General features: G+C 47.9%; 1 protein-coding gene across 1 annotated transcript in view; it reads left to right on the top strand.

Annotated features, from left to right (window-relative positions):
• Window positions 1-4,175: 4,175 nt before the first annotated feature.
• Tekt5 (tektin 5) overlaps window positions 4,176-15,207 on the top strand; it is a 33,872-nt gene continuing 22,840 nt past the window's right edge. The window contains exons 1-3 of the mRNA XM_050137348.1: window positions 4,176-4,742; window positions 12,749-12,832; window positions 13,987-14,057. Of these exons, the coding sequence (XP_049993305.1) occupies window positions 4,176-4,742; window positions 12,749-12,832; window positions 13,987-14,057 (722 nt within the window). The remainder of the gene's footprint in view (window positions 4,743-12,748; window positions 12,833-13,986; window positions 14,058-15,207) is intronic.

The following is a 15,207-nucleotide window of genomic DNA, read 5'->3' as shown; positions in this document are numbered from 1 at the left end:
CTTTGGAAGTCAGCCAGGGATTATCAGACCCTGGGGGTTTGTTTGGCAAGATGGATAAAGTTTGGATAAAGGTGCTTGCCACCTAGTGTCGTGCCCTGAGCTCTGTCCCTGGGACGAGCATGGTGGAAGGAAAAGAGCCACCATGCCCCCAGACACTCAGTAAATACAACTTAAGAACTTTTATTTGTATTTTTATTATTTTAAGATTTAAAAGGAGGACTGGAGAGATGGTTCAGCAGTTGAGTATTGATTGCTCTTCCAGAGGACCAAGATTCAATTCTCAGAAGCCACATGGCAGCTCACAACTGTCTGTAACTCCAAGATCTGACACCCTCACACATAGAGACATACATGCAGGCAAAACACCAATGCACATAAAATAAAAATAAATAAATTATTTTAAAAATTTAAAAGGACATCAAGCCAGAGCTTGTAAGGAGAGCTGTGGAGAGATCAAGTCCTGAAGTCTGATTTACGGACGGGAGACTGGGACAGTAACAGGAGAGCTACACCCGTCACACGGTGAATGAGTGGACGAAACGAGGCTAGAAGCCGGCAGAGAGAAGCAAGCTCAGCTCCTCGTTCAGCAGGGCAGGCGTGGCTAAGAAGCGCTGCTCTTGGGGCTGGAGAGATGGTTCCACACCCAAGAGCACCGGCTTCTCTTGCAGAGGACCCGGGTTTGATTCCCAGCACCCACGTGGCAGCTCGCAACCCTCTGTAACTCTAGTTGCAGGGGACCCAACAGCCTCTTCTGGCCTCCAAGGGCAGCAGACAGACATACATGCAGGTGAAACAGTCAGACACAGAATAAAAATATATAAATCTTTTTTCAAAAAGAAGAAGAAATGAAAGAGAAAGGCGATATGGTAGGGGGAGGAAGGAGAAGAGCCGGTGTGTGTATACATTAAAAGAAGAAAAGAGAGAGAGAGAGAGAGAGAGAGAGAGAGAGAGAGAGAGAGAGAGAGAGGAGAGAATACTAAAATCAGCCAGTAGGTGGAGATGCTTCCCAGCCTATCATCAAAGTAATCAGAAAACAGAATCAAAGTGGGTAGAGAATTTTCTATCCTTTCCTTTTGGATTTTGAAAAGAAAAAGTGCTCTCAGTGTGTTAACATTTCCAGCTTCTGAGCAGACAGCACACAGCTGTGGCACCTTTCCCAGGTCCTGATCGGCTAGCGTGGCTCTCCTTGCTTTGATCTCATATTATCCCTCAGGTGCCTCCAGGACAGGTTTGCAGAGGTCAAGCTACAGTGGTCGCTGCAGTCACTGCCCACTCTGTGCTGATCCCTGGAAGTGCCCGCACAATGCTAAGAACCACGGCAGCCCAGGGTGACAGAAAACCCTGCCCCACTCTGGAAGGGTCGTCGGCCTCAGCTCTGGGAATCTGGCCCTGCTGCTCCGTGGAGGCCACAAAGTGCCTCTTCTGTCTCTGTCCCTAGTGTCCCCCCAGGCCTGGGCTCACACTGTGCACAGATGCACAGAATCTTTGCAGTGTATTTGTTGGGCTCCTGGCCCTTGCGAGGCACCTATCATAAGTGGCATCTCCCCTTAGAGCAGTGGTTCTCAACCTCCTGATGCTCCTGCTGTGCTGACCCAACCATAAATTCCATTGCTACTTCATAATTGTCACTTTGCTACTGTTGTGAATCATAATGCAAATGTTTTTGTTTTCTGGTGGTCTTAGGTGACCCCTGGGAAAGGGTTGTTAGATCCCTCAAAGGGGTCATGACCCATAGGTTGAAAACAATTGCCTGAGGGGATCCCACACTGTAGATGCTGCAGGCCAGCCCTTGCTGGCCCATCCTATTGAGCATTCCTTGTAGTTAACCAAGGAAAGGATATATTGGCAAATGTAAAACAGCACTCCACCCCAAGTGCCTCATAAATGTCATCTCCTACACCCCTGGCTGCTCACGTGCACTCCTTGTAGGGAACTGGGGAGAAAAGCACCATCAAGCTCCCAACACTCTTGCTGTATTTCAGATATTGAGTGTCCCCCATGTCACTGTTAGAGATGGAGGTGGAGCCTAACGAAAGGTACCTAGGGACAGGGGCTGTACCTGAAGAGGGTTACGTGCTCCTGCCATCTTCTTCCTCTTTGATCCCCTGCTCTTGGTATAGGCAGTATTCCTTCTCTCTCCACTCACTGTAGCCAGGGTGTGTGGTCTTCTTGGGGGACCATTTGTCAGGGGCCAAAAGCAATTACTTAATTATCTACTGGCAGCCACAGAGCTGTGCGCCCAAAAAAAGCCTTTTATGATCCGTTCGCAGTCTCGGGTGTTTTGGTGTAGTCCCTGGAAGCTGAGTGATACACCCGTCGACCACAGGGTCCATGGTCCTCTTCTACATTCCCAGAGAGGGTAAGGCCCACCCGCCAGCATCTTCCCATTCTAGGTTCAATGCAACAGTTAAGCATGGAGGAGGGTCCTTAGTGTGACAAAATTCCCAGAGAAGTGAGGGTCTTTGTTTTAGATGTTTGATAGCATGCAGGATGCTGGGATTTAATTATAAAGAAAGCAAGCATAGCTTCAGCCTCTCAGGGCTCAAAGTCCTCCCTCCATATTTAAAATTCAAGGGCATTGAAGTATAATTTATGTATAGTGTGTGTGTGTAGGGAATGCGTACACATGTCACAAAACTTGTGCAGAGGTCAGAGGACAACTTGCAGAAGTTGCTTCCCACTTTCCATGGCATGGGCCCCAGGAACGGAAACTGGGTCGTTAGGCTTGGTGTCTTTATCCACTGAGCCACCTCACTGGCCCTGATTCAGCTTTACTAGAACGTTCTCTGGGGTTTGACAAGTATAAACAGCTGTGTGCTCTCCTCCATGATCAGAAACAGAGTCGCTCCATCTCCACTTTCCCACCCTCTCCCAAATTCTTAACTTTCCTTCACCCATTCACTATGCCAGGAAGACTGATCAAAGGGCCGGTTTTGCATTCCCCAAACTGATTTGTCTTTGGTGACCCATTTTACTTGCCTGGAATGTCATGCAAAAGCAGTGACTCTGCGTTGTTAGGCTTTGCAATCTAAATGTTCACCCTTAGTCTAGGATCACCAAGACACTTCCTGCTGGTGCGAACACTACCGCTGAACGCCACTCTGTGCTGTGCGAGGGTCATTTTAAAATAGCTGATGTTTGAAATCAGTCACAAGTAACCCAGGCTATCCTTAAACCCATGAACCAAGAGCTTGGTAGAATGTTTGCCTAGCATGCATGAAGCCCCAGGCTCCAACTGAGCAGTGGCATAGGCTGGTAAGACTTGTAATGTCAACATTAGAACAGTCACAGAGGAGAATCAGAAGTTCAAGGTCATCCTCAGACACGTGGCCAGTTTGAGGCTAGCCCAGGTACATGGAACCTTGTCTCAAAACCAAACAAAAACACATATAGCTGAGGATGGCTTTGCATTCACCTCCTTCCTGCCTCCACCTCCCCAAGTGCTGAAATTGCAGGCACAAGGAAAGACAGGCAGCTTATGCAGTTCAGCCGATCCCAAGGGGAGAAATGTGGACCACATTAGATCACACACACACACACACACACACACACACACACACACACACTGCTGATTCAGCTCTAGAAAGGCAGACTTTGTTGTTTCAGAATGACAGACACCTGTTGTTTCTTTCAGCCCCAAACCCATGGGTTGTCAAACTGGAAAAAAGAAAAGAAGAAAGAAAGAAAGAAAGAAAGAAAGAAAGAAAGAATTAAAAACCTTATTTTTATTTTCTTTTACATTATGTGCATTTGTGCATGCGGCCAGAGGAATCAGGAAGTTGTGATGTGGGTACTGGGAACTCGGGTCCTTTGCTCTTAACAATCACCCAGTCTCTTTAGCCACTAAGCGCACTTCTCTTTATTGATTGCCTTTTTGGAGCCTGCCCTGGAACTAGCTCTTGTAGACCAGGCTGACCTCGAACTCTCAGAGATCTGTCTGCTTCTGCCTTCCGAATGCTGGGTTTAAAGGTGTGCACCACCACCGCCTGGCTTTTTGATTGCTTATTATTTGGCTCATAGGGCCTCCAATAACTTGGGGAACAGGATTTAGCACAGAGACCCTCTCCGCGCTTTATGACACCAGCGCTGACTCACAGAGGCGCTGCGGCTCCTGGTTCCTGGGATGCCCTGGCTCTTAGGGCAGAATTTTGCCCGCGTGGGGCTGATGGGGAAAGATGGAGTTTCTAGGAACCACTCAGACAGCCAGTTACTGTGGCCCCAAGAAAGACTGTGGCATGCAGATGCTGCCCCCTGCTGGGCAGGGCCCTATAATACAGGAGTGCTACCAACCCTATCATTTGCCCGGTTACCGCTACCTGAATGCGTGGAAACCCAGCGTCTTCTACAAGATTGCCACCACCCAGTCATGCCCAGAGGAATGCCAAGGCGCCCGGCGTCCGCCCACCATCCTGCCCTCACTCCGCTCCGCGCTCTTCTGTCGCTACACCCCACGCGACTGGGACCGCTCCAACGAGCTGCAGATCAGGGGCGCAGAAGCCTCACGACTCTGGGCCAGCCGGCTGACTGGCGACTCCCTGCGGATCATGCAGGATAAGGACCAGCTAACGCGCCAGATGCAGGAAGGGACCTCCCGGAACCTGGGCCAGAGGCTATCCGACATCGGCTTCTGGAAGTCCGAGTTGTGCTATGAGCTGGACAGGCTTCGGACAGAGAACAACAGCATGGACACCATCAAGAGGCGCTTGGAGTGCGCAGCCCAGGAGGTGAACTGTCCTCTGCAGGTGAGTAGGGGAAGGAGACACTGCTGCTGCCTCTGCTGTTGTTGAGTCAAGGTGACAGGCACCTTGCAGGTGGGTTGAACTGCCTTGTCTTTTATGATCACATTTTAAGGTGAAAATGATCGGAACCTGGAGAGAGAGGTGGCTCAAGAGCATTGGTTATTCCTGTAGAGGACCTATGGCTTCAGTTCCTAGCACCCACATGGCAGCAACTCACAGTGGCAGTGACTTGTAACTAGTTCCAGGGGATCAGACACCCTCTTCTGGCCTCCTAGGGCACTGCATGCACGTGGCATACAGACATGGAAGCAAGCAAAATACACACACATAATAGAAATAAATCTTTAAAAAAAAAAAAAAACCTCAGCCAACTCAGAATAGCCTCAGTCAGACGGGAGTTTTCCATAGTGGTTCAATTTCTCTTTTTCTTTGGCGTGTTCGTCAGGGTTCTCTAGTGGAGCGGAGCCAGTAGGATGAATATAGACCACGGAGGAATTTATGGGATTGACTTGGGCAATTCATGCTGGGTACTGAAGCAATGGCCGCCTGAAGGTGCTTAGAGCCCTGCAGCTGCTTTGTGCAATAGGTTCGATACCTTATCGTTCCCGGTCTGGTGATGGGTGCCTGGCCGGCGGGGTTCTGGAGAGTTGCGGGCCTCCATGTTGGAAAGCTGAAGAAGCTGAGCAACAGCAGCTGTGATGATGTAGATGGATTCACCAGCAAGGAACGAAGGAAGGCAGGCAAAAGCTGCCCTGTTTCTTTCCAACCCTCTGCGTATGTGGGCTTTCAGCAGGTGCTGCCCATTCTTGGGGAGCTTCCTCTTCCAGTCAGTATTCTCACAGACCTTCCCAGAGCCTCTGTGCTGATGCCAGAGCAGCTGACAACCAGCCTCAGCCATCGAGTGAGGGGCCCCAGCAAGATGCTTTATCTAGGCTGGCTCCATTTCTTAGCTCTTGTGAATAATATAGCTATAAAGTCCTTCAAGTACATACTATGTGTGGTATAGTTGGATCATAAGCTAGTTCCATTTCCAGGTTTTTGTTTTGTTTTTTGTTTTTATGCTGTGGGGGGGGGGAGAAAGGGTGAGAGAATACAGCTTTCCATGGTGGCCGCAGGAGTCAATGAACACTTTTGAATAAGTGAATATATATCTTCACGTGGACATTCCTGACCCTCCCTTGGCCTCCGAGACTCCTACCCCTGAGTCAGTTAGGATGCCTTTGGGCTGCATGTGACTTAGCCACACAGTTTGTTTCTGTCATGATGAGGATTTCAGAGTCAAATGTAGACCCAATGCTCTGCCAGGACAAGGCTTCTCTCTCTCTCTCTCTCTCTCTCTCTCTCTCTCTCTCAGCATGTGGCTTTTGCCCTAATACTAAAAGGAAGGAGTATTTGATATTTTCATTGGAGGCAGGAAGTGGGGCTAGGGCAAAGGACAGTCGGCTCTGTCTCACACTAGCAAGGAATAGCCGTATTTCCAGAATCATGTCTTCCTGTTAGCCTATTTGAGAGAACTCATAGGGGCCTCCTGGCTACAGAGGAGTCTGGGTAAGGGAATGTTTTTCTCTACACCCAGGAGAAAGTTCAGAAGGGATTAAGAGGTTGTTGGGTAGGGACAGTGTCTGCTTCCTGCTGTGGAAATTAGTCCTGGGGCTCACTAGAGCATACAGGGCCTGCCACCTGGAAACCCGCCACACCTGACAGTTGTGTCTGCACCAGGCTGGGACAGTGGCAGGAACGCTCACAGCAAAGCTTTAACACTCTGGAACTCCCAAATCCATCTGGGGAGTGCTCTGCTGTTCCCTCCCTCCCCTGGCTTGTTCCTTACCAAGGAGCTGGACAGAGACTGGCAGCTGAGGGAAGTCTATTGTTCTCTCTTCCCCTCTTTATTCTCTCCAATGGTCTGGAAGCCCGGCTCTGCCTGTGCACAGGTGGGGCAGGAACCAGACACACCTGAATTCTATCTGCTTCTCCCTGTCTCCTGGCTACCACAGTCCAGGATGCTTCTCAGCAGCAGGAACAATGATCTTTTTCCAGGCTCCACCCCAGGAACCAAATATCAAACTAGATTGCACCCTTCTCCCACTGGCTCCTAGAAGGCTTCCTTAAATTTAATGTCTTTTGGAGGGGAAGTGTTTTGTGGGGTGTTGTTTAGTTAGATTTTCTATAACTGTGAAGAGACAACATGACCATGGCAACTCTTATAAGGGAAACCTTAGGGCCGGCTTACAGTTCAGAGATTTACTCCATTGTCACCATGGTGGGAAGTGTGGTAGAGTGCAGGCAGACACCGTGCTGGAGAAAGAGCTGAGAGTGCTGTACCTTTATCCACAGGCAGCAGGAAGAGAGCTGTTGGCCACTGAGCCCTCAAAGCCCAACCCCACAGCGACACACTTCCTCCCACAAGTCCACACCTCCCAATAGTGTGTGAGTGTAGGAGGGCCATTCCTATTCAAACCACCACATTCCACTCCCTGGCCCCCAAAGGCTTGTAGTCATATCATAAAGCAAAAATGCATTCAGTCCAACTACCACAGTCTCAACCATATTTAAAAGTCCAAAGTCTCTCCTGAGACTCATGGCAATCTCTTAACTGTAATCCCCTATAAAAACAAAATAAAAAATCAGATCATATACTTTCAACATACAATACACTATTGTTCCAAACAGGAGGAAATACTGGACCAAAGCAAGACTGAAACCAGCTGTGCAAACTCCACACTCTGCGTCTCCATGTCTGCTGTCACAGCGCTCTTCAGATCCCGACCTCTTTCAGCTGTTAGTGCAACACACTTCTCTTGGGTTGGCTCCACTCCCTGTTAGCATCTTTCCTTGGCAGGAATCCCATGACTCTGACATTGCCAACATCTTGGGGTCTCCAAGGCAACCCAGGCTTCACCTTTTTTCATAGCTTCATGCATTGGCTTTTTAGGCCTCTATTCAGGGCCACTCCTGACACAAGCCTGGCCTCAGCAGCTTTCCTTAGTCACAGAGGAAGATCCCATACATAATCCCTTTCTTTTGTCCTTGACTCCAAAGCCAGGACCCTAAGGCCGAAGCTGCCAAGTTCTGCTTCTTGCTGGGGCTGGAACATCGCTCCCTTGTTCACTTACATCTTCATCAGCTTTCTGTTTTTCATCACCACCTAAGTCTGCTCTTGCTCTGTAGACCAGGCTGGTCTTTAACTCAGAGATCCGCCTGCCTCTGTCTCCAGAGTGCTGGGATTAAAGGCAGCGCCACCACGCTTGGACCTAAACCACTCTTTAATCCCTTTTCACAGGTTGGAAGTTTTGCTGGGTGGGGTCTTGCCCTGAGGTCACCACTCCCTTTATTTCATTTAACATAGGATTTTTTTTAAAAAAAATATCCATTTATTTCCTTGAATACAGGACGTACTTCTAGTCCACTTCCCTTTTCTCCTCATCTTGTACATTTTGTATTTTTACTGTCTCAGTTTGCTCCTTTTCATTAAAGATCTTCATTAGAGTTAACACTAATAACCCCACGACAGAGTCTATACTAGGCTGTTTGGAGATTTCCTCTGCCAAAGCAATTAATCCTTAAATTTAGCCTCGGGCAGACTCTTTTGAACAAGGGCAGAAAGCAGCCACATTCTTAACCAAAATATCACAAGATCAGTCTCTAGGCTACATACTAATATTCTTCTCCTTTGGAACTGAGTCAGGCCCCACACAGGCCGAATCACCCTCAGCACCCCTGTCTTCTATGATCCTACCAGGGTGGCCCATTAAGTAGGACTTAAAACATTGAACTGCTTTTCTAATCCACAGTCCCAAGGTCTATATTCCTTCAAACAAAAGCATGGTCAGGCCTCTCACAGCAATACCCCAGTCCCTGGTGCCAACTTCTGTCTTAGTGTTCTATTGCTGTGACAAGAATCATGACCACAGAAACTCTTATAAAGGAAAACATTTAATTAGGCCAGCTTATAGTTCAGAGTTTAGTCCCCGTGATCACCATGGCAGGAAGCACGGCAGCATGCAGGCAGACACGGTGCTGAGGAAGGAGCTGAGAGCTGTCATCTAGATCTGTGGGCAGCGGGAAAAGAGCTGTCAGTCACTGTAGTTGGTTGTTTTTAATTCTTTACCCTTTGGGGGCCCGCCACCCACCTCCCAAACAAATCCCACATGGAGTCTTATTGTTTCTTATAAATAAGCCTTAGCTTGGCTTGTTTGTAACCAGATTTTCTTATCTTTAATTATCTCACCTATCTTTTGCCTCTGAGCTTTTATCTTTCTCTATTTCTGTGTACCTTTCTTCTTTCTCGGTGGCTTGCTGTGTAGTTGGGTGGCTGACCCCTGGTGTCCTCCTCTCCTTGTTCTATATTGCTCCTATTCCTCCTCCTAGATTTCTCCTTCTCTGTATTCTCTCTGCCTGCCAGCCCCACCTATTCTTTCTCCTGCTTCACTATTGGTTGGTCAGCTCCTTATTAGACCATCTGGTGTTTCAGACAGCCAAAGTAACACATCTTTTCAGAGTAAAACAAATGCAGCATAAAAGAATGCAACACATCTTTGCATCATTAAACAAATGTTTCACAGCATAAACAATTGTAATACATTTTAAAATAATATTCCACAGCAAGTCACTGATCTTGGACTTGAGCATCTGAAACCTTTAAAGCCCACCCCCACAGTGACACACTTCCTCCAACAAGGCCACACCTCCTAATTTTGTCACTTCCTATAAACCAAGCATTCAAACACATGAGTCTATGGAGGTCATTCCTATTCAAAGCACAACAGGTGTTACTTCATGTAGCCTAGGCTGACCTCAAAATTACTTTGTATCCCAGGATGACCTTGAACTCTTGGTTCTCCTGCCTCTGCCTCTCAGGCACTGGGATTATATTTACCACCATACTGGGTCTATCTGTACTTGGGAACTGTGAAATAAGCACTCTACCAATGAAGCTATAGCCCCAGACCCATTTTAACATCTTAACTCCTGAATCCCCTTCCTCCATAACCTGTACTAAAGCTCTGGTCTGCCCCTCTCCATTCCGCTCCAATTTTCTTGTTCCTCTGACCTCAGGGCCTTTGTGCCTGCAGCAGCCTCGTCCTCATTCCTGTTCGCCTTTGCCTGTTCTTCTCATGTCTCGTGTCAGTACCAATCTTTTCCTTCTTGACCACCACTGGGTACTCCCTACCCACAATGTCACCTTATTTTCATTGCATCCCTTATCAAAATCTTATCATCTTTTAAGTATTTTAGTGTGTGTGTGTGTTCATGAATGTGCACCATGATAAACATGTGGAGGTCAAAGGACAACTTGCAAGGTGGCCTCTCTTTCTCCATGACATAGTTCCTGGGGACTAAATCTGGTCATTAGGCTTGGCAGTAACTGCCTTTACCTGACGACCCATCTCTAATTTCTCAAGGTATTCTCTTTGCTCTATGGAACGCAGCCTGTTGAAGCAGGGCTGTCTGTGTGGTCACGTGTTCTTCTCCAGCCTCTCGATCGAGCAGAGCTCAGAGCAGGCCCTCCAAGCTCCTGGACAGCAAGTCACTGGATCCCCCTCCTTTCTGAGCTCTTTGGTGCCTTTGCTCCTAGAACCCTCTGCTCCCTTCTTGGGCCTGTTTGCCTTTATGATGTCACAGACAGGCAAGTGGCTGATCACCATTGTTCCTCAGTCCCTTGAGAACTTCCTTAGACAAACAGCTCATTGTCTGACCTGCAGCTGTGCTCAGGTCCCCAAGACCCCTGGAGTGGAGTTCAGGGACTGTGGCAATGCTGCCTTGGTCTCACAGGGCCCTGCCCCCTTTCCGTAGCTTGCCTTCTACTTGAACAGCACCAAAAAAAAGGTGTACAAGGATAGCCATAGAGACTGTCTTAGTTACTGTTGTGTACAGACACCATGACCAAGGCAACTCTTATAAAAGGAAGAATTTAATTGGGAGCTTGCTTACAGGTTTACAGGAGTAGTGCCTGATCATCATGGTGAGAAGCAGACAGGCATGGCACTAGAGCAGTTACTGAGGGCTGCACATCCGGACCACAGGCAGCAGGCAGGGAGAAACACCCCCAGTGGCTCTCCACCAAGGCCACACTTCCTAATTTACCAACTGGGGACTAAGCGTGTGTGTGCGTGTGTGTGTGTGTGTGTGTGTGTGTGTGTGTGTGTGTATGTGTGTGTGTAAATTCATGTATATGAATTTATGGGTGGGGGGGCATTCTCATTCAAACCACCACCACAGGATCCATTGACTTTTCTCAAGCTATAACAAATTCCTTCAAGAGCAGCTGAGGAAAGGGTTTATTTTGACTCACAGTTTGAGGGAATGGTCCATCATGGTGGGGAGGGCATGGTGGCAGGAGTGTGAGGCAGCTGGTCACACGGTGTCTGCAGCCAGGAAGCAGAGAGAACAGTGCTGGTGCTCAGGAGATGGTACCAGTGAAGATGTCCCATCCCAGACAGGGTTCTACATGAGGTCTTCACTCGTGTAGGTGGACATAATCTGCTCACAAACCTGACTGGTGAGATAGTGCTCCAACCCTGAGCCTGTGTATGGATGAAGACATAGTGGGGCTGAGAGGTCACCCAACGTGTCCAAGTGCACACAGTAGGAAGTGGCTAAGCCTGAGTTTGAACCCAAGAAACAGGAGGACCGCAGCTATCTGAAATGATAGCTTGGCTTTATCGTGGTTTGGGAAAGCTTAGGGACAACTTGCAGAGAATGGGAAGGGGTGTTATCCCTGTGATCAAAGACCCATCAGTAACAGCTCACAATGTCAGAGGGTTTTAATCATGATTGATTGACCCTGTGCACCTGGTCCAAATACCATGGCACTGGGAATGTATGGCAGAGGTTGGTCACTTCCTGGCCGACAGGAAGCAAAGACAAAACACAGGAAGAGACAAGGGCTTGTGAGAGGTATTCCTTGTGGTGGTATGAAAGAAAATGGCCCTCAAAGGGAGTGGCACTTTAGGAGGTATGGCCTTGTTGGAGCAGGTGTAATCTTGTTGGAGGAAGTGTGTCACTGTGGAGGTGGGCTCTGAGGTCTTATATATGCTCAAGATACCATACAGTGTCTGAGCTCACTTCCTGTTGCCTGTGAAAGACGTAGAACTCTCAGCTCCTTCTCCAGCACCACGGCTGATTGCACGCTGCTATACTCCCAGTCACCATTCTCCCTGCCACGATGATAATGGACTTAACCTCTGAAATTGTAAGTTGCTGCCTCAATTAAATGTTTTCCTTTATAAAAGTTGCTGTGGTCATGGTGTCTCTTTTCAGCAATAGAAACCCTAAGACACTCCCCGTGACCTACTTCCTCCCCCTAGACCTCACATCTGACCTGAATCCATTGATGATCCATGTCCTCTTGAGCCAGTCACCTTTGGAATTATCTTCATGGGCACATCGAGAGGTGATCTCCTCTGTTTGTCTGTCTGTCTATCTATCTATCTATCTATCTATCTATCTATCTATCTATCTATCTTCATCATCAATATCTATCTTATATGTCTATCATTTATCTATAATCTATCATCTATCCTCTATCTATCTATCTATCTATCTATCTATCTATCTATCTATCTATCTTCATCATCAATATCTATCTTATATGTCTATCATTTATCTATTATCTATCTATCTACATCATCAATATCTATCTTATACATCTATCATTTATCTATAATCTATCATCTATCCTCTATCTATCTATCTATCTATCTATCTATCTATCTATCTATCTATGACACCACACCTGATTTTTAGGTGTTTCTTAGCTCTATCAGGGTGAGTTCAAGGTGAAGCATCATAGGCTCTCTCCCAATTATACCGATTCCTAGGACACATCCTTGTCCTGATTTGAATACATGGGCTCTCAGTGGTCCTGGCACACAAACACAATGATGAGGCCCCATGGGACACCCAGGTACCTCACAGAACAGAGCAGACAAGGCATAGGTTCTGACTCACCTACACTCAGGTTCTATTCAGGCCTCCACAGGACACACTCTTTCCCATTGCTTTAATAGGTAGCCCTGGAATGTCTGTACAATCGGGAGAAAAGGATCGGAATAGACCTTGTCCACGACAACGTTGAGAAAAACCTTATCCGGGTAAGGTGCCACCTGGGAGTGGGTGAGATGACAGCTGGCTAGTCAAAAGGTTCTGAGTGGCCTGTCTGGAGCAGAAGTCACATGTGATGTCCCCATGGAGTTACAGCTCAGAGAACACTAGTGGGCACTGGTGTCCTCGTGTAGGATGGGGAGAAGCAGAACTAGATTGGGAGTATTTGATTTCAATCTTATTATTCTCAAAGTGACATGAGGACGGCACCATGATAATGATAGTGAAGACCCATGTATATTTATTTTTGCTCATTTAAGCAGGGTCTCAGGTACCCCAGGCTATCCTCAAGTTCACTGTGTAGCTGAAAATGACCTTGAACCCTTGATCCTCCTGCTTCCACCTTCTGAGTGCTGAGATTACATACATGTACAATCACATCTAATTTATATAGTGCTGGGAATATAACTGAAGGCTTCATATATGCTAGACAAATGGTACTCATAAAGATAGTATTTATTAAGCATATACTGTATACTGTAAATGTATACCAATTCAGATATGTGATTTTAATTTAATGAAAAATAATCTGTGAGCACTCTACACATAGTTGGTGCTAAATTTTATTTTAATTTTTAAGTATATAAAAAATAAGCCAGATATAGTGTCACATGCCTGTAATATCAGCTACTCAGGCAGTTGAGGCTGGAGGATCACTAAGCCAAGGCCTACATGGGCTATAACATGACTTTAAGGCTAGACTGGGCAAATCACTGAGCTCCTGTTTCAAAATAAGAAGAGGGGATAAGATAGCTCAGTGGTAGAATTGCCTGCCTAGCTCACGAGAGAGGGGAGTGGAAGAGAGAAAAGAGAGAGGAAGGAAAGAGGAATGGAGGGGGAGAAAGGAAAGAAAAGAAAAAGGAAGGAAGGAAGGATTGAAGGAAGGAAGGGAGGGAGGGGGAAGGGAGGAAAGGAGAAGGAAAACTAAGAAACCTAGGTATGGTGGCACATGCCTACAACCCCAACACTAGGGAGGTTGAGGCAGGAAGATTTTGAACTCAAGGCCACTGCCATCCACTCTTAGCTTCAGTGGTCCTGGGATCCCCACTCTGGTGTTTCCCGCCACGGGGCTCCTGCATGAGAGCTCGGACCGGTGAATTTCCAACCATGCCAGGTCTTTCTGACATTCCTTTTTTTATTTCAGGAAGTAGATTTACTAAAATGTTGCCAAGATCAGATGAGAAAATTAGCTAAACGAGTCGATTTCCAGATGCGGTAAGAGATTCTCTCCTTCAGAATCGCTTGTGGGTTCCCCAGATTTCTGGGGAACAGCCAGATGGATCCACGTGTCTCTGAGTAACTATTGAGGTCCTTGCATTCTGTCAGATGTTTAACACCAGCTCTGTGGGCTGGGAAGAGTGGGGGTGTGTCCTGGGACGCTCATCTGCTCGCCGAGCTAGCTCATCCCCCAACTGTGTTGGCCCGACAGAAGGCACCAACCTCCCAACACCTGACTTAGCTTTGGCTTCCCCAGGCCAGGTCTGAACTTGGGACGAGAAGCACCTGGTGACATTAGGCAATAGGGCAAGGGAATGGGACAGCTCTGGAAGGGTGTTGGTGGACGCTTGAGCAGGGAGTCTTCAAAAGGCACCAGCTTTTGTTCTTAGATCATGATGTAAACTGGCATCGTGCCAAGCCAGGGGCCTCTTGTGTAATTAAAGGGAGCTCTGCGCTTTGCCAGGTTTGGGGCCCCTCGGCTCCGATGAGACGGCTTCTTCCCATGGTGCTGGCGCTTGGCATTTACCCTTCCCTGTCCAGGGGCACGCCGCTCGGCTGGTTTTTCTTCTTTGCTTGTTCTTGTCGCAGAAGGCACAGCCAGGGCTGCCCTTCTTGAGATGGCCAGCAGGGTAGCCTATGGCGTGGGGATACTCAGACCTAGCTTGCTGAGAGGCTCCAACGTTGACCTGCTCAGGTGGTCACAGATGAGGGCTTGTGACTTTCTGGGCCAGGACTGAGATTTGCTTCCAGGAAGAGGGGTGTTCTCATGGTATGGGCACCCCAAAAGAATAGAAAAGGTTCCTCTTGACTGGGGAGGAGCCAAGCTTAGGCCCTTTCTGGTGGGCTGACAGCAGGGTGAGGTTTGCCATAAAGGCCAACAGAGGCCGCTCCCTCGTCCTCGGCAGCAGCAAGCACTGGTACCAGCTGCTCTGAGGTTCCGCTGACCTCCGTGCTCTGCCCTGTTACCTTCTGGCTTTTGTTACACCACAGTTCACCAGCTAAGACAAGCCCTACTTCGCTATCCTGGCTCAATATGCAAGGTCCCAGGGTGGGTCTTGGTGGGTGTCTGCATGTTATTAGCAAGAACTCACCTTCTCTCAACACAGAACACAGGGAGAGGTTCAGGTTTAGAGGTTTCTTAGATGCG

The sequence above is a fragment of the Alexandromys fortis genome, unplaced genomic scaffold (genome assembly GCF_014885135.2).
Source record: "Alexandromys fortis isolate MF-2015 unplaced genomic scaffold, M_Fortis_MF-2015_v1.1 scaffold_29, whole genome shotgun sequence".
Taxonomy (NCBI): domain Eukaryota; kingdom Metazoa; phylum Chordata; class Mammalia; order Rodentia; family Cricetidae; genus Alexandromys; species Alexandromys fortis.
This window is presented reverse-complemented; position numbering and strand designations above follow the sequence as displayed.